This window comes from Podarcis muralis, chromosome 1 (genome assembly GCF_964188315.1).
Source record: "Podarcis muralis chromosome 1, rPodMur119.hap1.1, whole genome shotgun sequence".
Classification (NCBI taxonomy): domain Eukaryota; kingdom Metazoa; phylum Chordata; class Lepidosauria; order Squamata; family Lacertidae; genus Podarcis; species Podarcis muralis.
Genome location: NC_135655.1, coordinates 34113191 through 34137511, shown reverse-complemented (window position 1 = coordinate 34137511; position 24321 = coordinate 34113191). Strand labels below are relative to the sequence as shown.

General features: G+C 42.0%; 1 protein-coding gene and 1 long non-coding RNA gene across 10 annotated transcripts in view; one reads left to right on the top strand and one right to left on the bottom strand.

Annotated features, from left to right (window-relative positions):
• The window catches only part of BAZ1A (bromodomain adjacent to zinc finger domain 1A), a 43319-nt gene extending 19608 nt beyond the window's left edge, over positions 1-23711 (bottom strand). Inside the window, exons 1-15 of one of the 9 annotated variants that reach the window (XM_077926003.1) lie at positions 23303-23711; positions 22314-22442; positions 17719-17997; positions 15469-15612; positions 14932-15033; positions 13513-13600; positions 12161-12295; positions 11629-11731; positions 10816-10970; positions 9121-9216; positions 7849-7987; positions 6296-6442; positions 3015-3110; positions 2664-2888; positions 1681-1846 (exon numbers count right to left, since the gene is read on the bottom strand). In XM_077926003.1, coding sequence (XP_077782129.1) covers positions 1681-1846; positions 2664-2888; positions 3015-3110; positions 6296-6442; positions 7849-7987; positions 9121-9216; positions 10816-10970; positions 11629-11731; positions 12161-12295; positions 13513-13600; positions 14932-15033; positions 15469-15612; positions 17719-17997; positions 22314-22426 — 1988 coding nt within the window. In that variant the 5' untranslated portion in view covers positions 22427-22442; positions 23303-23711. Of the gene's footprint in view, positions 1-1680; positions 1847-2663; positions 2889-3014; positions 3111-6295; positions 6443-7848; positions 7988-9120; positions 9217-10815; positions 10971-11628; positions 11732-12160; positions 12296-13512; positions 13601-14931; positions 15034-15468; positions 15613-17718; positions 17998-22313; positions 22732-22950; positions 22970-23302 lie in introns of those variants that run through there. The other 8 variants (XM_077925987.1, XM_028720815.2, XM_077925989.1 and 5 more) reach the window with 8 other exon arrangements.
• LOC144327269 (uncharacterized) lies at positions 1808-12247 on the top strand. The gene is made up of 3 exons (XR_013392260.1): positions 1808-1936; positions 3750-3841; positions 12137-12247. It is a non-coding gene; the product is annotated as an uncharacterized LOC144327269 (long non-coding RNA).
• Positions 23712-24321: the final 610 nt, after the last annotated feature.

The following is a 24321-nucleotide window of genomic DNA, read 5'->3' as shown; positions in this document are numbered from 1 at the left end:
TGGGGCCTGCCTGGTGTTTTTACATGAGTAGAATGTGTGCTTTTATTTAAAATGCATCCCTGGGTTATTTGTGGGGCATAGAAATTCATTCTTTTTTTCCCTTCAAAATATAGTCCGGCCCCCCACATGGTCTGAGGGACAGTGGACTGGCCTACGGCTGAAAAAGGTTGCTGATCCCTGTCCTACACCAATGCTAGACTTAGACTGGCCCTTTCCTGCTCTTCCATCCATGGCTGAGCTTCCCCCACCTTTCACCATTTTATGCATTCTCTTTCTCTGTGGTTCTCTTCCTTCCTGCTTTGTATGTTTTTTTGGCCCCGCCCCGCCCCTCTTTGTTTGGGGCTTTCTCTCTCTCCCACTCCATTGCATGTGTGTGTGTGTGTGATCAGAGTGTGCAGTACACACACATGGAAATAAAACAAGAAGAGCATACTGATACTCTCAATGTTTCGTAACTGCTCCTGTTCCCTACAGCAGTGGTCATTTTCACAATACTCTTAATACAATTCCAAATGTGCTCATGGACTCAAAACAGTTGGGAAGTCATGATGATGTAAGACCAGGGGTGGGAAGTTTTCTTCAGACATGGGGACAAATTCCCAAGGGCCACTGATTGACAGGGCCAGAGCCACAAGTGGGCACAGCAATTAATGTAAATGTTATCTTTGTGCAAGTAGTCTAGTTGCTACACACACCCTTTTCTACCCTCCTTCCAGTAAAGCAAAATGTATTATCAGAGTTCAAGCAGTCATTCCAGCCAGGCAAAAACACTTAAAGAGTTTGCAAAAAGGGGCCAGTTAAGGGTTGGGGTTGCCTTTTTTTATCCCCCAAGCTGGTGATTCATCCCCTCTAGCAATCTGTGGCCCTTCAGATATTGTTTGATTCCAGCTCCCATGAGCCTCAGCCAACACAACTAATGGTCAGGGATGCTGGGAGTTTTACTTCAGCAACATCTGGAGGGCTATAGGTTCTCCACCCAGTAGAGGCTATATTGAGCCAGCTGGTCTGGCTTGGTATAAAGGCAGTTTTCAGTTCCAAAGAACAACTTCCTAATTTAGAACTAAATTTTTATATTGAAAATATATCAGATACCTTGTAAAAAAATGTTTGAAATAAGATTAATCAAATACACCATAAATGTGTTTACTTTTCTAAATTGGATTATGACAGACAAACAGGTTTTACTACTATATTTCAAGTAAAGGTAAAGGGACCCCTGACCATTAGGTCTAGTCGTGGCCGACTCTGGGGTTGTGGTGCTCATCTCGCTTTATTGGCCAAGGGAGCCGGCGTACAGCTTCTGGGTCATGTGGCCAGCATGACTAAGCCGCTTCTGGTGAACCAGAGCAGCAAACGGAAACGCTGTTTACCTTCCCGCCAGAGACCTATTTATCTACTTGCACTTTGTGCTTTCGAACTGCTAGATTGGCCGGAGCAGGGACCGAGCAACGGGAGCTCACCCCGTCGCGGGGATTCAAACTGCCGACCTTCTGATTCGCAAGCCCTAGGCTCTGTGGTTTAACACACAGCGCCACCCACGCCCTATATTTCTAGTAGGCTCTTTCAATTTCTAAAATTGAATATTTCTAGTAGGCTCTTTCAATTTTAGAAGCCACGCTTCTGGAAAAGCCCCCGTTTAGCTTTATCGTGCTCATATTTGGGCATCTGTGTTCTTGTCACCTTTCTGCTGCAGCTTCTCTTTCTTTCCGGTGCTGTTCTGCTTTTAACTCTCTGAATTCTTGTTTTGCCTGTCGTAATACATCAACAGAGTCCTCAATGAAGTCTCGAGTAGAAACAAGAGTCAAAAGCTTCCCACAGAGGGCATGAAGAATCTTCATCTTCTCCCCTAATAAAATGAATACAGATTGATGCTTCAATTCAGAAGTCACAGAATAATCCTGTGAACTGGTCAGTAAAGCTTCATCAATAAAGTAAGGTATCTATTTTTAATCTGTCAGTGACCTTTGGGCTCATTAATCCATAGAGATTGACAAGATGTAAACCTAGTACAAGGAGGGTTGTGCCATTTCAGTTTAGTCACCTTGTTTTATGGCATAGTTTACCAATAGAATCTTCAACATGTTTAACTGTGTGTACAATATATGAACTTCTTGCAAGCTATTTTCCAGTCTAATATAAACCTGATCCAAAAGGAGCTTCTGGGCTTGTGTTTTTTTGACTATGAACCCACCCAGCATGTGCCATACAGCAAAACACTTTTGAAACAAAGCAGTTTGTTATATATAAAGGGGGACCTACTGTTCAAACACAAAAGAGCAAGTAAAAATACCCAACGTTCATATACTATCAGTAGCTCAACTGATAATGGCTAATGATTCTTAGAAAAACAGACATAAGCTCACGTAGAAAATTAAACAGACTTCCACAAGATACGTAGTGCAATCCAATGCAAAAGTAAGCCCGCTGCCTTCAATGGAACTTACTCTCAGGTAAACCTATATAGGATTGCAGCCTAAATCACCTACCCAGCCCCAATCTTTATTATCATCATTATTTAATTAAATTTGTATAACTTCTAGGGCTAAAAGGTATTAGTGGTTATGCTTCAAGAGACAAAATAGGATTTTTCTTGACATTGTCCTAGTAAACCATTCTTGAAAACTTCTGAAATGTAACTTGACATATTCATTTGGCTCTATTACCCGATGATAGATCATACACGGAAGTACACGAGAGTTTCTTCAACAACCCAGGATTACTCAGTCTTAGCTCCATGCAAGCATCATCTGTAGCATCAAATCCTCCTCGCTTCTGGTAACGATATTTAGCATTGGCTGATGTTACATCTGCACCTGATGCTAGGATATGAAGTCTGAGAATCTCAGAAAGAGTGCAGCTATCAAGATCCAAGTTTTTCAAATTGCAACCTACAGTTAACAACAGAATGAGTGTTAGACCATTTGGCTACTAAGAGTATTTAGCAAACAACGTGAATTATACTTTTTTTTTGTAAAATAGTGCAAAACGTAACAAAAAGTGAAACCCACACATACCCTGATGTAACTGGGGCCATGCAGCTGCCAAAGTTGCAACTGCAGATAGTGCAGATTTTGTGGGGTCTGCATCTTCATCCAAAGCCTCTGTTAAATCTTTAAGGAAATAAAGACTTTATTCTAGTGAAAATTAACACTTGCATTTCGGAGGCGAAGCAAGCAAGTCTTTTCTAAGCAATGCGGAGACAGCATATAAACTCGATATTTTTGTAAGCTGCCGTGCAACAAACATATGCATACTACCTAAAAGCAGAGTAAGCATGCAGCACTCCCTAAAAGCTTCTTGCATTGCACACAACTTGACCGCAAGAGCACAAGCACACACATGCAAAGAAAGATAAACCCAGGAAATGCTCTTGTAAAAAAGGTTTACTGAGAGAAATCAAATAGCATCTTATTACTACATTCTTATAATTACTTCATTATGATTATGCCTACAGAAACGAATTATGGATGCCAGCAGCCTGTCTGTGCAGCCAGTCAGTGCTGATTTACCACATTACACATGAGATTCCATATTCTACACAGTTGATCAGGAAGCATATCAATAAGCCAGGTTCAGAAGTTTATATACAGCGGTATCAAGGTTATCCAAGACAGAAGTTTATACATATCACCAAAGATAGGCTAATAAGTATTATTCTTTAAGGGTAGGAAACAGCAAGACGAAATACCCTTCTTTAGAAAGCAAATTCCTTATTCCTGAAGTTATTTCTTTTTCCTTTTTTTTAACAGACTGAGGTCCTCTCACATCCCAGTTCAGGATCACTAGAGAGAACTATCAACCTCCACAAAGCAGAACTGCGCTATCCTATACTGGACATATGGTAAGCCTCTATTCACAAAAGTTAATATATTTTCTCTTTAACAACTTCTGCCAAGTTATACGTGTGAATGCAGCCCAACCAAAATATGGAGAGCCGTAACACAGAACTATGGGTATGCCTACCCTACAATTGTGAGTTTGTTTAGAATGCCTCAGTCAAAGCTATGAATGATTCAAAACAAAAACTTGACTTTACAATTAAGCAAAGGAGTATTGCATCTAGAATCTTGCAGTGGGAAGTTTTCAATTTAAGTGAGTCAAAGTTTAACATAATATATGCATGAGAGAAAGGCAATCAGATACACACTAGCAATACCAATAGGTGTTCGGAACAGTCTGCATACGACTAAATTACTCCAAACGGCAATAAAAGTTTCACTTGTGGGTCCAAGGAATCTCATGTTCAACAATGACTACTGACTGAGTGTGGAAAAAGCACAATTCCCCCCTGCAACTGATTTGCCAGAAAGAAGTCATTTGGATTTCCTCTCAACAGAATAATGACTAAATCTTCATTGCACAAAGGAAGAATCACATGCAACTTTGCTTTCTCCCAAAAAACCCTATTTCTCTGAATGGTGTGTGAGATCAAACAGAATTTTCAGATTGATGCACTTGACTATACAAAGCACACATCAACTATATATATATTTCTTTTCTATATACAGTGGTACCTCGGGTTAAGTACTTAATTCATTCCGGAGGTCCGTTCTTAACCTGAAACTGTTCTTAACCTGAAGCACCACTTTAGCTAATGGGGCCTCCCGCTGCTGCACAATTTCTGTTCTCATCCTGAAGCAAAGTTCTTAACCCAAGGTACTATTTCTGGGTTAGCGTATATAACCCGAGGTACCACTGTATATTTCTTTTATGCACTATACCACAACTGCTATTGTACTGGTTCCAGAGAAGTACTCAATTTGGGGCAGGTGTGGGGAAATTTTGGTCCTTCAGATGTTGCTGAACTACATTTTCCATCAGCCCCAGCATGCATAGCCAATGACCAGTGATGATGGGTGTTATATAGTTCAGCAACATCTGGAGGGCAGAAGGTTCCCCACACCAGTGTTAAGGGAATGCAAACACTTAATCTAGAGAAAATGCCTTTACTAGACAAATTCTGATAAAAAAAATGGGAGAGCAGTGGGGGATCCCATCAATATTCTAGTCCTCAGGGTTAAAAACAAAACAAAACATGAATGTTGGAGCAAAAGTTTCCGAGTCAGACCAGTAGCTCTTCTAGCTCAATCTCCACTGATTTGCATAAACTCTCCAAGTTTCAAGAAGTTGTTTTTCCCAGCCCTTCCTGAAGATGCCAGGGATTGAATCTGGAGCCTTCCACGAGCAAAGTGGATTTTCTGCAACTGAGCTATGCCCCTTTTCTGTTTCCTCTTTTATTACTTTATTCAGATGTGACTGCTGTGTGTGATAAAAATATCACTATAAATCAACAAACAAGCTATTTGTTATGTGTTCCTTCCAGTAGCACCTTAAAGACCAACTAAGTTAGTTCTTGGTATGAGCTTTCGTGTGCATGCACACGAAAGCTCATACCAAGAACTAACTTAGTTGGTCTTTAAGGTGCTACTGGAAGGAATTTTTTTTGTTTTGACTATGGCAGACCAACACGGCTACCTATCTGTATTTGTTATGTGGTTTCTCTTCTCTTACAAGTATGCAACAAAGGAAATAAAAATAAACCACCACCTGAGCTACAGCACACCTTGGAAAGGGTATTCAAAGTCTGCAAATGCTGCAATAGATCTAAAAGTGTGCCCTTTGGAAAATAATTACATTAGCTAAGAAGTGTGCTATTACAAATCAGGCCCAGGTGTTCCAGTGTGTGGATGACAATACTACTGTCACTGAAGAAATGAATAGTAAAGCTATGCACTGTTATGATGCCTGATTATTATTTAGCTGGCATAACAAGAAGTCTTACAGCACTTTTAAAAAAGCAACAAATTTATCATGGCAAACTTTCATCCAATGAGTAGACTATATAAGTCCATAAAAGCCTTACAACATTTTTTTTAAAATTTTGCACAAGAACTACCAGCTACCAACACAGCTACCCCTCTGAAAATTATGTAGCTTACACTGCTGGTGAGAAAGAAGTATCTTCTGAATCTTTAGCAAAGTTACTGAATTCTGAAGAAATTTTTTAATGAAAGGGATGTGTTAAGTTTTGAGACTTCTTGAAAACCCGCCAATGTGAAATTCTTCCTATGTCTAATAATGGGAAAGCTTGCCTTTTAAAAAAAATTAAAAGAGCACCTGCAGTACACACCAGAATCAACGCTGCAGCTAGCACCTGACAAACTTTTGTTTTTCTATAGCAATCATGCGCACCGATGTGGAGCAATGTTAACTGAAATATTCCCGTGCATGCAAATTAGTATGCGTGCCTATTAGTATGCAAGCTTTGCATTAAGAAGCACAGTTGAAGTCTGACCTTTGGTCTCAGCATCAGCTATTTGGTCTTTGGCCACTTCTTCTTCTTCTTCAGCCATGGCTTGAAAAATGGCCGTCAAGAAGAAAAACAGCAATTCACATAGTGGACCTTCACTGTCATTTCCAACAAGAGCTTCCTCTAAAACCTCTGTAAATAAGAAGAAGTGGATTTGTTCAAACTGCTACAAATACACAGTGAAAAAACTGAAAGCTGTTCCTATGTTATGTGATTGTCAAAATATTAATCGGGATATTTTCCAAATAGGTCAACTAGAGCAGTGTTTCCCAACCGGTGTTCCGCGGCACACTAGTGTGCCGCGAGACGTTGCCTGGTGTGCCGTGAGATGTTGCCTGGAGGGAGGCGGGCGAGTCGGGCGGCGAGAGGCGGGGCGGCGGCGGCGAGGAGAGGCCGCCCAGCGCGGGGCTCTCGCCGTCTGCCTGCCTGGCTGCCTGCGTGGTGCTGACGTCACGGGGCTGTAACGTGCCCCACATAGGCACACGCGGGGCGGCGAGCGAGCTCCCTCCCACATCCCATCGCCGCTCGCTTCGGCCGGCCTACTGGGCTGTCGCAGGCGGAAGGCCTGCGCATGCGCGAGGTTTTCGCGCCTTCGGGATTCCCTTCACGCCTTCCTCCTCCCGGGTCCTTGAGAGCGCGGGAAGCGGCAGCGCGAGACCGGCGTTGAGCCTGGTAGGTATTGCGCTTGCCAAGGCAGTCATTTGGGAAATGAAAACTTGCAAAGCAAGCAACCAGTTCAATCTGAAGTACGTGTATGCTTAATATCCTGTATCTGAAACCTGTTCTGCCCCCTCCCCCACACTTGGTGCCATTTTCATCTACACATGCAGCAGAGTAAGTTGACCCAGAATAGTACCAATTCAGATGGCAGATGGGAGAATGACAGTGCTGAATGCTTTCCCATGTAGAACAGTCCCTGCAAATAAAAACCTAGCATATTTGGAAGAGGGATGCTAGCCTAACCATTACCTTCTATGCTGTTACTATTTTTTTTTTCTTTTTTTACATAAGTAAAAAGTGACCTTTCCCCATCTGGCATGGTGGTGTGCCTCGAGATTTTTTTCATGAAACAAGTGTGCCTTTGCCCAAAAAAGGTTGGGAAACACTGAACTAGAGAAACAATTGCTGTGAACCAGCAATTTATTCCAGGCTCAAGTGCATAGAAAGGCAGGTGGATCATCTCATTTGTTTCAAAGAAAGGGCAAAGTTCATTTTGCAGAATCCCACAGGGCAGCATGTACGCTTGAAATGAATGGGGATATCTGGCCACATGCATGCATCTGAGCACATACAGTTGCCCAGATCAGGATGATTGCTGACAAGCAGTATATAAGAAATAAAGAGCAGAGTGAATAAAATACATTAAAACTAATGTCAACTGGAGGCACATAAGACAACCTAGATCCACAGCTATACTCCCAATATTGCATCATTAATGCATTCTGGGAAGGAAGAGAAACTGTTTCTTTCTTCCCCCGCAAAACAAAATCTGCTCCTCATGTTTCCTGTAGATTCAGTTTGCCTAAAGATTCACTTGCCTAAAGTCACTCCGTCAGGAAACTCATCTTGAAGATCAAAGAGTTCACCAAAAGCATGGAGAAACTCCAAGACCATGACAGCATCACCAAAGATCTCAGGAGGTAGTCTGGTTTTCACTGGAGTTGGAACTGGAAGTTCCTGTGATGCAAAGTAAATATTTATTGTATGTTTCAGTTATACATATGCGGTGAATGATCAACATACATCACAACAGATTTGGCTCATGTTTATTATGTTGAACAGATATATTTTTGATAGCCAAAAAGATTACAATGACTACCCAGAGTGAGTGAGAATACAGGCCACGAGAGGTGACCACATGTAGTGCAATGTCTTGTGCTGGTCTTGCCAAACTGAGAAAAAGTAATTCTCCTCCTATTAATTTCAATGGAAGGGAGAAATAATAGCTGCCACTCGGTCCACGTCAGCCTCAACACAGGATATGGTGCAACTCAATACCATCTACCCAACACCATCACCAGCATATAAACCCTACAGAAGGGAAACAGCAGGGTGGGAAAGGCAACTGTGGGTGCCAGAAAACATCCCACACAATTAAGCAAGGAATGATGGGATCACGCACTGAAGAATTAACTGCTGTGACGGCCTCCCCACATCTGAAGCAATAGCTCATAGTATTTTCACTTTTTGTACGTTTGAAAGTATTGTAAATTTTCTTGATTTTCTTATCTTTTTGTAAACTGCTTTGAGGTTGCCGGGTTTTGTTTTTTAAAACAATCAAGTGATGTATAAATATTAATAAATAGAAAACAGGCAGACATTGCATGTCCCAAGTGCCTCCATCGCTCTGTGGCCCCTGCTTTGGTGCTCTGGCAGATGTGGGCTATGTTCTGCTGCCCTGATTAAAGCTCATATGACCTCTGTGCCCCATAGTAGGCAATGGGCTCCTGTTCTTGCTATTTCCCAGGGATGGGATGGTAGCATGTTTAGGGCTATGACTGCAGAACTCACTCACAATGGCACACTTAATGCAAGTAGAGGATTGCTTTGCAAATTACAAAACTTATGACTTAAATTATTATCTATTAAATATAAAAAGTTTTGAAACTGCACAACCATCGTTTTAAGTCCTTTTTCCCCACAAGGGGAGAATGTATGTGATAATCATATCGTGGATTTACAATTTCAGCAGACCCATCAGGCAACTTTTCTAGCCACAGAAAAGGTCTGAATAACAATGCATAAATACACACACAAATATTTCTGGATTGTGGACTCTCTCTCTCTCTCTCTCTCTGAAGTTCCATTACCTTAAGATCATCACATTCCATGTCTTCTCTACGCTTACTCCATTGTTTTAGATGTTCCAGGTATTTCCTTTTCTCTTCACGAAGCTTTTCTCTTTCCTGCAATTACACAGAAAATGACCACCAAAATAGTTAAAAACAGCTGTATTTAGATTATGCATTGGAGTAATAAAATTCAAGATAATGTCAATCCATGTACTTTTACTGGAAATCTTGTAAGCAATTAGGTTTATAATTTAATCTAAGCAACAGTTATAATTTACTGATTATTGGTATTGCATAATTTTCTTTAACTGTTGCTCTGGATGCTTACGAAATTTACTACTTTAGTTAAGAGAACAGATAACATAATTAGGATATTGACTGTTTCACATAAGTATACATGATTCTATTTATTTACATATCTTGGTAATGACAATAAAGGAATTTTTTTTCAAAATAAATGTATCATTTATGTTATTACATTTATTTCCCACCTTTCCTTCAAAGAGCTCAAGGTGGTATACATAAGATTTTTCCTCCCATTCTGCACCCCCCTCAACAAACCTGTTGTAGGTTAGTTAAGAGAAAGTGACTGGCCCCAAGTCACCCACTGAACTTCATGGCTGATGGAGGATTTTAACCCTAGTCTCCTAGGTTTCCTTTATTACTTTAGAAAAAACCATCAAATATTATGAATAAAAGTCCTATTTCAAACAGTATGAAAATAGCTTGTATTTGATTAGACACAGGTAACCTAATTTTACATGGGACGCGGGTGGCGCTGTGGGTAAAACCTCAGCGCCTAGGACTTGCCGATCGTCAGGTCGGCGGTTTGAATCCCAAAGGTGGGGTGCGCTCCCATCGTTCGGTCCCAGCGCCTGCCAACCTAGCAGTTCGAAAGCACCCCCGGGTGCAAGTAGATAAATAGGGACCGCTTACTAGTGGGAAGGTAAACGGCGTTTCCGTGTGCTGCGCTGGCTCGCCAGATGCAGCTTGTCACGCTGGCCACATGACACGGAAGTGTCTTCGGACAGCGCTGGCCCCCGGCCTCTTGAGTGAGATGGGCACACAACCCTAGAGTCTGTCAAGATTGGCCCGTATGGGCAGGGGTACCTTTACCTTTAACCTAATTTTGGTAATGCCTCAACATAACACTACACACATTAAGAAAGGATTGCAACAGTGTCGTGAAAATTAAACCTTGTAACTGAGACCGCAATTTAGAATTTTAACTCACACTATCCAGGGGGCTTTGGATAGTGATGAAAAGCTCTATGTAGGAAGCTATTTACGATTTTGCAGACACGTTCTCCTTCACCACGCAGGTGAAGAAACAGCAATGTGTCCTACTCTTCTTTGTACTGTGATTCATATTCCTAAATACAGTTGTTTCTTGGAAGTTGAACGGAGTCCGTTCAACTTCCAAAATGTTTGGAAACCAAAGTGCTGCTTCTGATTGGCTGCAGGAAGGTCCTGTAGCCAATCGGAAGCTCCATTGGATGTTCAGCTTCCAAAAATAGTTTGCAAACCGGAACAGCCATTTCCAGGTTTGCGGCATTCGGGATCCAAAACATTCAAGAACTAAGCTGTTTGAAAACCAAGGTACGACTGTACTGGGAACCTGTAAATGTAGCTATATATTTTAAACTATTAGTGCCATTTCAAACTATTAGTGCCATTTCAAACTATTAGGAACCCAGGTGGGGAGTACCTGACCTTTTCTTTTTCTATTTTGAGTCGCTCTCTCTCTTCTTTCTTCTTCAGCCTTTCTTCTTCCACAATCTTCTTAAGTTCTTCCTTCCTTTTTTCCTTATCTTCTCTTTCTTTCTTCTTGGATTCTATAGCAGTTGTCTTTTCTCTTTTCAATTTTTCTTTTTCAAAAAGTGGACAGGAGAACTAGAGTTGTATTATTCTTTTAAAAGAAATTATTTATATAAACCACACTTCAAGATCAAGTTAATCAAATCTGGCCATGTTACGTTCAAGGAAACAGCCCCAAACAGACATGCTATGACTACAATCCCAATCCCAATTACTGGGAAGTAATTATAGTTCTGGCTGTAAGCGTATGTCAGAGGGATTTATTTCCAAGCTAATATGATGTATTATGATTATATCCCACCTTTCAGGTAAAAGCATAGTGCTCAATTCAGCTAGCACATAAATAAAAGAAAATAGTAATACAATAATGGGGGGGGGGGAATAGTAAAGAGGAAAATCAGCAACTAATTAAAACATGTAACATGGCATAAAATTACATAGACTAAAAAGAAAAAGAAAGCCCGGCTAAACAAAGCAGTCATAAGAGTGAAGGGGCTAAATGAACCTGTGGCAAAAAGAGTTCCACAACTGAGGCACAGCTTCAGAAAAGGCCCTCTTTTGAGACAGGACTGCAACAGCTTCTTTCTTTGAAGGATAATACACTAAAAACTACAGCACTACTTCTACAGAATCAACAAAAGCCAGCCCATTATGCATGTTTTTCATCTAAAAAAAAAAAGCTTATTCATCGCATGAGCTTGTACTTACCCATGGCTCTCATTTCGTCTTTTTCTTTTTGGAGTCTTGCCCTTTCTTTTGCTGCACTGCTTGCATTTCTAGGACTAAACTGCTCTTTTGCAACGAAATCCTCCTGAAGACAAAAGGATAAACTCATGAAAGGGCAATAACTGAAAAACTGAAATCTTTTAACAGCTTGGTGGAACATATCGCCAAGTTAAAATGTATACGATGAATGAATAAAATGAGAAATGTGTTTTATTTTGTGGCAATAGCAAGTTTTGACTACTGTCATTCCAAATGTAAACACCAGTTTAATCCAGCCTCATTGCATATGAGAGGCCAGGTTTTTAAGTCCCACCTGTGCCCATGGACTTTCAGGGCCTTGGTATATAAATTATTATCTCTCAGAGTATTATATGGCCAACTGTGGAACAATTTTGACTTACCTAAGACAACTAATAGCAAATATGAAAAACACAGATAGCAAGGAATTGCTGTAGGATGCAATCCACTGCTGTTTCTTGTAGAAAAGCAGATTAACAAGTACTGCATTACTTACATGATCATCAGATGCCATCTTTGGAGGTCTCCTTCGCCGTCTGTTTGAAGGACTGAAGACAAAAGTGGGTGGATCATCAGGAAAGAGGTAGGAAAAATTCTGTTCTGCTATCTTGTATTTTGCAACTGATATTGCCTTGTAGAGAAAGATGGGGAAAGATTGTTGAGAAGGCTGCCTGCTCTTGCATGTACACACTGGCTAACAAGCTACTGTTTTAGAGACACCATTAGCCATTATTTCCTAAACACCACCACAGGAATGAGGTATCTGTATTAAATGGAACACTCTTTAGTAAGCATCACTGAAATAAATTAATCATGAGTGAATTTGGGGTGGAGAATTATCTTCTTTTTCTGTGTCCTTTTAACACAAATGCAACATTGCAATGAAAAATACACCACTATTGTCTCAAATCAGATTCCAATTTATATGAAACTGTAGTAGCATTGCACAATAGTTGGAAAACAAGTTTGAGCTAATAAATAAAAGAAGTACTTGCTACTACCACTAGAGACTTTTTTAAAATGAGTTTTTCTCATCTGTGAAGTGTAGTGCCTGAACACCTTGAGGCTGATTCATATAAAAACAGCTTGGGCTCATGCACTCCTAGTGTACTCTCATGCCCTACTGACAGCAAGCTAGGTAAAGGTAAAGGTACCCCTGCCCGTACGGGCCAGTCTTGACAGACTCTAGGGTTGTGCGCCCATCTCACTCAAGAGGCCGGGGGCCAGCGCTGTCCGGAGACACTTCCAGGTCACGTGGCTAGCGTGACAAAGCTGCATCTGGCGAGCCAGCACAGCACACGGAAACACCGTTTACCTTCCCGCCAGTAAGCGGTCCCTATTTATCTACTTGCACCTGGGGGTGCTTTTGAACTGCTAGGTTGGCAGGCGCTGGGACTGAGCAACGGGAGCGCACCCCGCCGCGGGGATTCGAACTGCCGACCTTTCGATCTGCAAGCCCTAGGCACTGAGGCTTTTACCCACAGCGCCACCCGCGTCCCTTATTCTATTCTAGCAAGCTATCCTTTACCTAAAACCTGGGCCAGACAAGGACTGTATAGTACAGTATATGTAGGTCTGACGACAGTCAAACCATAGTTTACCATTTCATGAAAACTGTAATTATATACTTATTTGATTAAAAAAAATTCAAGGTGGTTCACAATATTAAAGAACAGCTAAAAACAAACAATAAAGCAATAATTAATGGTGGCATCAAACTACACACACACACACACACACACACACACACGATAACACAACAACTAAACTGGGTATCAAACTAATTTCACTGCCCATAATGTGATCAAAGTACAGTCTTGCTTCAACTTGTTTAATTATTTTGATTACCTTAATTTTAACAATGCCATCATACGATTCACAGTGTTGCTTCAAAAAGAGCTTCAGTCTGTCACGAGAAAATAGATGTTTCCTCCGGCTATGGCACAGGACAAAAAGAAAAGGAACATGCATCAATATCAAAGATGATTCCCAACTGAACTGGCACACTAAAATAGTTCCTAAATTTAGCTTTCAAGAGGAAACTATTCTATCAAGTATTTTTTTCAGGAACTACTGTTCCTGGCAATTCTAATTAAGTAATATAAATACCAAATCATTCCTGAAATAGAGTCAAGATTAACCAAGTGCTCTTACAGCACTATAATCCAGCATCTGCAGGCGCCAGGTTTGTGGACCTTGTGTATTTTTTATTATTTTTGGTGGGGCGATTGGGAATGTTTTGGAGGGAGGTTTTTCTTTTGTTTTGAATGGCAGACATTACATTCTAGCCCCCTACGAGCATAAGGGAAATGTGCATAAATGGGGGGCACCCTGCTGCACCTCCAGCTCTTTAGGAGACCTTCTCTGGAGTTCAAAGGGGATGTCCTCTTCAGGCTCTAGGGAGGAACTGCTTTTGAGTCAGAGGCTTGAGGCTGCTCAGCTGACCCCACACACCAGCTGAGCAGCCTCAACTAGCCTCCAGCGGAAAAGCCCAGCAGCAGCCGCTTTCCTGCGTGTCAGATGTTAGCCAGGAGGCTGAAGAGACTCAGCTAAACCCCACTGCGACTCCGGCACACAAGGAGACCCTCCTCAGAGCCCATAGAGGATGTCCCCTTCAGGCTCCAGGGAGGGTCTCCTCGCAAGCTGGAGGAGCAGGAGGGGTTTGCTGATGCTCTTCAGGTCTCTCCCGCCACTTCCGGGTTTCCAGGGCTGCACATACATGCAGTCACGTGTGAACTGAAGTGAACAGATGGGGGGGATGCCTGTACATGATCGAGACCTTGGGATGAGAGAGTGGGAGATAGGTATGCATGTGTGTGTGTGAAAGAGAGAGATGGATGGATGGTCTATGAGAGGCAAGATGTATGTGCTGTGTGTAAGAGAGGGGTGTGTGTTTATATGTGTGGCGTATGAGAGGTGCACTTTGGCAAAGGGAGAGGAAGAGATGTATGTGTGCCTGTGGTCTATATTCGTACGGTGAGTGTGTACGCATGCAGGGAGAGGAAGTTCAAGGATTACAACCTAGACTTTGGTTTAGGGTTGTCCTTGGGTCTTTGTGCCTTTAAGAGCTGTGTAGCTGGCCAACACTGAACAGGTTAAGCCTTTTCCGCTATGAAAATGCAATTATGAGAAAAGACTCGCCCATTCACATTCTGCCTGTCAGACATTTTAGTATGCGTGTGGCCACTGGTTTATTTTTGAGCTATCCACTCAACATTACTCCTCATATGCATATAGGGCAGTAGGACTATAGCCTTCAGTGCTTACCATATCTGAGATGCTTTCACTGTAACAGATTCATACAATTGTTTCTTAATAGGCTTCACTTTGTACTTGAACAAGGAGGCTTCAGTTATGGCTTTTTCCTTCCTAAAAACAAATATCAATTAATTTCCTCCCTCTGAACAGAAACATTTCTGTGCAACATTTCAATGAATTAACTCCTTCAAACTACAAGAAATTAATTATGTAGTTAAATGTAATTAAAATGTACAAAACATAATATCACATAAAGAGTTTGAATATAATTAGTATTTTTAAAACCAAATGGTTGCCCTAAACAACAGGGAAAATATTTAATTGTATTAATTTTCACACAGACACAGCATTCCAGGCTCATATGCTGACCTGCTCCAACAAATGCACATAACTCAGGTGACCTCTCAGATTCTGGAATGTTGTAATTCCATTCCACTATAGGCAAAATGGCTGCATAGAGGTTCTACATTAAGCAACTATTCTAATCCAGTTTTTGTAGCCTTTTAAAACTACCCATATTTTCCAAATATAAAACTAATATTTTACCCATTTTGTGCAGAACTGGTATCCAAGTCTGAATCATCACTATCACTAATAACGATAGTGACTCCATCAGAATTGTTAACGTGGCCATTAGCCATTCCATTTTGATGCACTGGTGCTTTAACTTCCAAAATCTTACACTGCAGTCTGAAACAAAGCAAACATAAGAACATACCATTTTTTTTAGTGCAAAAAGATTTAGTTACTGAAATATATACCTAAAAGTAGATTGCAATCCAATATCATTTTATACTAACAGACAGGTAAAAAGTGGGAAGAATGTTTCAAGAGCAGAGTCAAATGTAAAGTATATGCTCATTCCTTCTAACCCTTGGATAGTCTGTGAACTTAAAATCAGCTTAACTTTATCTATGTTCTTATCCCATATCCATGTAGTTCCATAATTTATTATGGGATGCAAACAGAGGTCTTCATGGGAAGAAAAACAGTCACTAGTGCTACTCTGCAACTGCATAAGCACTAGTGTAAGTTTGTGTGGTGCTATAATAGGTGGGTATTACAGCCATTCTCATGCCTTTTGTAAGCCCCTGAAAAGGCAAAAGTCTTAATTTGTTTTCACTTTCCTTATGCAAAGACTATTTGCATGAAGCAAGACTATCTGCATGAAGAACAGTACTCCGAAATGAAGACCAATGAAAGAGTAGGGAGAATTTCCACATATGAGTCTTCAGCACATTGCAAGTATGAGAGTACATCTGCTATATACAGTAATACATTTACCCTATTGACAATGTCCTATTACAGCAGTCATGTTAAATTATCTGTTTTGGTTTTCAGCATTAATCACAAAGCCTCTTGTTTTATTCAGATAAGAAAACATCTTAAAATGAATGTCTGTTATGTTACTGAGAAACTAGATATTAAACACAAGAAAGTGGGAAAATAAAAGGCTCTATGTTGTCTGTGTATCTACACTAGCAAAAAAGATTATCCTTTATTACAGTTGATGACCCAAATAAACAAGGATAACATGATTGTTGTCTAATCTCGTCTTAATAATGGCCCATTTGCTTCCTGACACATTGTAAGCCTCCATTTTTTGTGAGAATGTCACCTAATGAAGACAACCATTAAATTGTTCAATACAAAAGGAAAATATGCATTTAACACCTCGTCACAGATGTTACACTTACATACATATTGCTATTGCTGTAAAGTACAGGACAGTCATTGCCAATTGTATAATAGACCAGACTACGTTTAGCATATATGGGCTCACTGCATTAAAACAGCTGTGTTCGTTAGTGCAGTTGTTTCAGTTCAGCAGCATTCTGTGTAGGCTAACCCAACACAAGGACATAGGGGATGGGAGGTAAGATGACAGAAGGGGATAAGAGAGAAGACAACCTATTAGCTTAGGAGGAGTGGGGAGAATGTGGCCAGCAATGGCTTAGCTTCGACCCATATTATAACGAGCCATAAGCCAAGAACAAACCTTGGTGAGCACTTGAAGACAGAACTTCCATGTTTCGAGGATTAATTTTTGGTTTCATCTAGCATAATTCACAAGTTGATTCCATTTTGAAATTAATCAGTTGTATACCTGAAGTTCCTGATATCCTACGAATGGCTGGAAGATCAGGGACAAGGTATGGGCTCCTTCTACTCTCCCTTTCCTCATGTGTGAATTTCTCCTTCCCAGTTATGGTTTCATTTAGCCATGGGGTAGCATTATAGCTGAATAGCCCCAGTTATCACTAAAACCATGTTTGCTTTCTTAATTATATTTTGAAATTAATATTTGAAGTGGGTTTCCAAATTATTTTTTAAAGGAAATTAAGTTAGTGCTGATGCAGACATAATGTTTGGGACACAGAGGAGAGGAGGGAGTTCAAATCTGTTACATATTACAAATTATTTAAACATGGTGAGCATCTCATGCATCTGCATTGAGGCCATTGTTTTTTAAATGATTGAAAACACAGGAAAATAAAACATTATCATGCTGGCAGTGTGCTTTTTAGATTTATATCCCACCCATTCTATACATACAGAATAATGCTTTGTATCTCAGAAATCCTTAATCTGTCAGTCAAAATCTTCCAGATAAGGAAAAAAGGAACTGGGTTGAAGAATCTGATCTAGCTTCAAATTTAACCACAGATTCTAGCCATGTGACTAGCCAAAGCTACTTAAAATTAAGTTGTTCACAAGATAACCCTAGATTTTGTTTTCTTTTTACAAGAGCCATAAATATATATCTCAAAACTGGCAAATATAAGAAATACTTACCTTTCACCATTATTCCTAAGTACTGCAACAATTTCACCAACAAAATAACGGTCCTTGATATAAGCAAAGATGTCATCACAAACTTCATGAAGTCGTGAGCGCTGAGTGAGGGTAACTAAGTATAGAACTGGAACAATAAGTGGCTCTGGAAAGTTCTGGAGATTTTGTAGGGCTTTCTTTTCTGATTCTAGTGCTTCTTGATAGGTGAGTCCAGGTTTACCAGTAACAGCACAACTCCACACAAGGCTATTACACAGAATGGTTCGTTCAAAAAAGTCACTGCAACAGAGAAAGTTAAAATAACTGAACATGTCAAATACATTTTTAAGTATAGGCAACCCCCACTTTGCACGGGGGTTGCATTCCATGTCATCGCACGTTCTGTGATATCACATGTAATTGGAAAAGTCTGCAAACACCCTGCTCCTGGTTTCAAAACTTGACCTTGAGGCCAACAGTGCCTTAAAGCCACTTTCTTTCTCATATATTGGTCTTCAAAAAGAATACTGTACCTCATTATGCTTTGGGGAGATATAATCTCATTTGAGTTTAAATAAAATCAAATCCAGACCCAACATGTCTTATGTGGGACACCGATTATGTGGTACAACTGTGACTAAACCTCAGATTTTACCTGATTCATCATAGAATTCTGTTCTTCTCACACTAATCTCCTACTCACTTGCTCAAATGTGAGCTTGATTTGGGAGGCAGGCCTGGAGATGTGGGAGTCCGCAAGCATTGTTTCTTCATCTGTACTGGTACCGTCCTAAGGTTACCAATTTTACTTTGTCTCCTTCTATATCAGTTTCACTCATTTCATTTTCTTTTCAAAGGGAGCACAATCCCATCAGAGACAAGGTAAGTATGACCCGAACCCATTTAGCATGGACCCATGATTGCCATGAAGCAATGAAATACTGAGCCACTTTCAACAGGGAATGTTGAAGTTCCCAGCAATATCACCCTGGCTATCTTAAATAAGGAGACTGCTTAACAATGGTAAGGACTATACACCAACAGAATCCCTATCCTGAACACCCACCATAAAAACAACACATGCTCAAAACTATAATTAAATGAATAATGAAAACTGTAATGTTGAATGAGGCACCTGGGTATGGGAATGGAATCACTATAGCCCACTAGGCCACCTGCTACTGTTTGGAAAAACTGGCAGACAAAAGCTGGGAAAGATTTACATACAGCCAGGTCTTTGTAATATATGCCAGGTCAGCATGCTCATCCAGGATTAAATTCTGGATGGCAGCTGTCTTCCCATTAAGTGAACAAGCATTCAGCTGCAAGACTTTCAACCAGGAGGAATGTCAACAAAGCAACCAAGATTCAGTTGGTCTAGAGATACTAATAATATGATTATCATTTTAATGATTGGCTGCTGGGCTACAGTCCATTTTATGGGCAACTACTAAAGACGGCACTTTATGGGTTCTTAGGTGGCAAAGAGTTGATGCTACTAAGATGAAAGTTTTGCCACTCTCTTCTAACTGAATAAGGAGTGGAGAAAATGCCAAATCTTCTGGTGCTCCAGAAGTGTTTTATAGTAGTATAAAAATTCCTGAAACTTTAATTTAGCAGAATTTGTGGATTTGTTGTGTGGATAGTACTGAATCTTACGACCTATTAATTAGTTTTTTAGGCTGCTTTTAGGCAAATACCTGTCCAAAACAGCTTACAATAAAATATACACATATATAAAACTTTAAAAAGCACTACAGGCAAAAATTGAATCAGTCTGTCATCCAGCTAATGAGATTCATGCAGGTTTGCAGTCACTGTAAGAGAAACAGTAACCTGGGAAAGCATGCATGTCCCATGGTTTCCTTGTACCACAGAACATGGTGTCTCTCCAAACCTGACAGCCAGCATCATGTAATAAAACTGTTGGACTTAGTCCAAAATACCTGGCCCGAAACCCTGATTAATCTGGAGTAGCCACTTTATCTCCACCTCATTGAGCTGTTGCAAGTATATAATTGCAACACTATATATATGCATACAAATTTGATAAATCAGAAACGTAATGGTAACTGATGATTTAGCTTCTTTCCACAAGCACGCAGCCAGGGATAACAAACCATGATCCCTGGGTTAAGTATTATGTCCAAACCAGGGCCTATGGATGTTTTACTTAAATAAACCATAGTCAATAAGCCAAGAATGAACCTTGGTGATAGGTTGTAGTTTGATGGGAGCAAAACCACAATCCCCAGTTGTGTGGGGATGTGTCTCTTAAATGCATAACTGCAATTTTAGTTTTTTACTCTGTTTTGGTTTTATGCTGGTTTTAATCTTTACACTATTTAACAAGTTGCTTTGGAATACATTTTGTTAAGAAAAGCATTAAGTACAATTAATAATGACAACAATAATAGTGACAACAATATATTGGCTGTGGAAAAGGGAAGATCCCTTTTCTATGTGTAGCCTATCAGTAAAAAAACAAAAACACAAAAAACTGCTCGGCCCACTACAGTTCCACACTATTCATGGAGGAAGAGACTTTCCATTCTCTGTGGCCAACACAGACGAGTGGTTGCCTGCCACCCCCCTCCCCCGTCAGAACACTCGTTTGCCTACATGGAATTACCGTACTTGCTACCTCTGACTACCAGATAAACTGTTAAATACAAGAATGCATTAAGAGCATCCTGTATTTTACAAACTTATATATCCTTATCTAAGTATATCTAAAATCAGTCCAATTATTAAAATAATGTAAGATTTCTTCTCTTGCTGCTACATTTCTAAATGGAAGAATTTGATAGGAATTTTCTTGCCCCCAGATCCCTTCTCACATCTCCAACAAATGGGGGGGTCTAGCAATGGTTTCTTCAATGCTGAGCGAAAGGAACTCTGCACATGCCCTTATGTGTTATCAGTTCCTGGGACAACATTGAGAATTTTTATACCCTATTGATGTCAGTAGAAGAATTGTGCATAGCTCACCTCTCCAGCCAATTTTTTTTGGACTTCAAAGTGCTCAACTTTGGCTGGATTATACATAAAGTCTTGCAAATAAAGCGGAAGAATGAAAAACATATTCCAACTTCTTAGCTATCAGAGTTCTGGATGAACACTTTTGTCCTTAAGAACTTTTTCTCCTTCCTAATATTACATTTAATATGTAAAGTTCACATATTCTCTTCATACCTATGCCAATACTTAAGAAAAAGGATAAACTAATAAAGTTTATAAATATATTTTAAATTTAAACTAATTGAATACTACATGCAATTACTATTCACATCATCTCTTGGGGAAACAGTCCTGTGCAAAGCTATTATAGAAACTGAAGGCTCCTCTAAACTGGGAAATATGTAATTCTTATTTTCATTAAAATCTCACCCAAAAGTAGTGCTGATGTACTGAGCTTTATTTCATTAACTAACTAGACTAGTACTTTTAGCTAATTAATTGATAGCCTGCCATTAGAGAGAATACCTTGTGGACCAACTGTCCTCCTCTTTCATTTTTAAAAGCGAACAAGCCAGAGTGAAAGCCACAAAATCAACGGAACCCTTAATGCATGGCAATAAAGCACAATACTGAGATACACAGCTTTAGCTAAACCAGCACATTCAAATGCGTCATCACTTTCCCCTGAATACGCTCAACTATTGTACTTGCCAGCGTTAGAAGAACCCTGACAGATACTACGGAAACAGAATTATCACCCCATTTGGAGCTTAAGAAACAGGTGCCGACGAGACCTACTCGCACGGGTGGAAGTTTAGGGTACTCAAACGCCTAGCGTGTCGAAAAGAGGGCGAAGGGGGGAGGTTTCAAAAGAGGTTTGAGGGGGGGGGGGTCGGGCGCTTTTAAACAGATAAAAACCCGACTCAGTTGCACTATGAAAGGAGACGGCAGGAGGGGCTGTCGATGTTTTGAACTCAAACCCAACGGAGGCGCATTTGGGAGCGGGAGGGCGGCTACAGTAGGCGGCGCGTTTATTCCCCGTCCTGCCAGCTGCTGGGAAAACAATAGTGTGCGCACGGGGCGGTTAGCAGCGCCCGTCCGGAGGCTCCCCTTCGCGCCCACCCCAAAGCCGGGTCTATACGACGCGGCCGGCCAACCGGCCGTTGATTTCTGTGAGGCAGTTTCCGCGCTCGGATTCGCTCAAACGCGCCAAGTCGCTTCCACAAACCGGAGGCAAATGAGAGCACCTTACGAAAGGCCTAGTGGAAGCCGCTTTGACATGCGGCGGGAGGGGGGGGGGAGTCTCGGGATACCAGAGGGACAAGGGCGGCGGGGAGGGACCAGACCCGCCCCCCCACCACTTGCCACAAACTTTATTTCCTCCTCTCCCCCTCCTCCCCCCGGCCTGAGGGGAGACACAAGAGCGCGCGCTAAAGGACAGCGGGCAGGACCTGGCTCGACGCCCCCTCCTCCCCTCGGAAGAAGGGTGGTCAGGGGGTTTCCCCGACCTTTCGGAGGGGGATTCCCTCCCCACCCTCTTCTTTTCCCAGGCCAGGTGTCAGCCATTTCCCGCCGCCTCCGCCGCGCTTTCCTGTTCAAATCAGCCCGCCAGAGCCCACGAGGAAATGGGGAGGGGGGGGGAGAGAGAGACTTACTCGTAGTTCCTGAAAATCTCGTTGGTGACCTTGCAGTAGAAGACGTGCTCGTCCGGCCGAAGGTCAGCGGGGGGCTTCTCCCTCACGAAGGGCTTTCGGTGTAATAGTGGCATCGCCCGGGTCCCGTTTCTAAGTGGAGTATATGAGGAGTAGCGCGGGGGGGGGGGGGGAGAGAGAGAAAGGAGGGCGTCAGGTCGAGGCGAAGAGGAGCGGCGAAAGCAGCAGCAGCAGCAGCAGCCCGAAGACGGTTCCTTTTGTGTGCGTGCGCCTGACACGCCGCTTCCTCGCCTGGGACTGAGCGAGCTCTGTGTGCGCAAGGGAGAGAGCGAGAGCGGATCCTTCCTTTCCTCCCCCGCTTCTCTCTCTCTCTCTCCCCCCCCTCCCCTAGGCCGCCTCACAATGGGGCCATGACGCCGAACAGCAGGCGGCGGCGGCAACGACTACTCCCTCCTCCTCCTCCTGCTACTACTACTACTCCCCCCCCCCCTTCCTCCTCCGCCGCCACACAACGTGCTCGACCGACCCGGGGATTCCCCTCCCCCGGTGTCTAAGGCCTCCCCTGGACTCACCGCCTCCCCCCCCCCGCTCCGCCCACGGGGGTCGCCCTCTGACCGGCCCGGCGCGCTGTTCCGCGCACCTCCTTCCGCTCGCTCTCTCTCTCCAAAATGCCAAGCAAACAGGGAAGAGAAGGAGGGCAAGTCTTTTTGATCGCTTATCTACTTTCCCGGCCAGCTTCTGTCGGGACTCTCTCCTCTCTCCCCCCCCCCCTTTCCTCTCTCTTTCTCACACACACCCCCCGTCTGATCTGATGTTTAATGAGGGATCCCCTCCAGCTGAGAGGCTGTTAGATGAGCCTTCCCTTCCTGCTGTCAGGATGTACACGAGAGTGCCTCCCCCCCCCCATCCTCCTCCCCTGTCTTCCCGGAAAGGTCTGTAAGGCAAATTGACCCTCCTGAGACAGAGGTAAAGGCTGCACCATCACCTCCTACCTGATTAGTAATTCGATTGCCCCTTCCGCCCGGCTGGTATCTGATGAGTCTCCCCTCTTTTATTTCTGCCCCCCACCAACCCCGCTCCTCGGAAGTTTTTGATCTACTACTTCAGCTCTCAATGAGGAAGAGCTGTTGGGAGGAGCTTTCGACTTCTTTCCCCTACATCTTTATTGGCCGATCACCGCCTTTCCAGCTTGTGACACGCAGGAAGACAGAGAGCTACATTATTAATTAATGGTTGAGGCGCTCATCCTCCATTTTTGAATTAGCAGCCCCAAAGCTCAGTGGCGTGTGTCGAGGCTCTTAGAGGCCTAGCCTGGTCATAAGGACTCCTCGTTAACCCTGGTACCCAGGGAGCAGGTTGGATAAGGTTTGTTGGTTTTCTAGTAAAAGATACTTGGAAGCTAAAATAATACGTGGTCATTGCATTCTAAGAAGAAAATCAAGTATCTGATACAGAATGTACATGGGGAATGTTGTTTCTGTTCGTGGTTAAACACCATGTATTTCTAACAAATTAGGGAATAACCTCAAGCAAAGCCAGGTCCTTAACCTGGGTCACAGGTCACTATTTTTAGGCATGCTATTCGTCTGGACATACCCAGTATTCAGCCCTCGTAAACAACGGCTGCTGAAATGTCAAGGAAAATCCAGACGTATGGCAGCCTATGTCTGTAGATCTTGTAAAAAATGACAACTGGACAAAACAAAAAAAAGTTCAAGAACTTGGACACCCCCCCCCCAAAAAAGCCCATCAACTTTGCTAAAAAAAAAAGCATAACTTTTGTGTCCGGGTTTTCCACTTTTTGAAACATGGCAAGCCTATTTTGAGCACTGATGTTGGACTTTTTTCCCCCCAGTGTTGTGAGGATTCATTAACTAGCTACATATACACAGATTATTCCATGGCAATATTCAAATCCACAGTAAATGAAGCTGAGGTTCCAATACTTTGGCCACCTCATGAGAAGAGAAGACTCCCTGGAAAAGACCCTCATGTTGGGAAAGATGGAGGG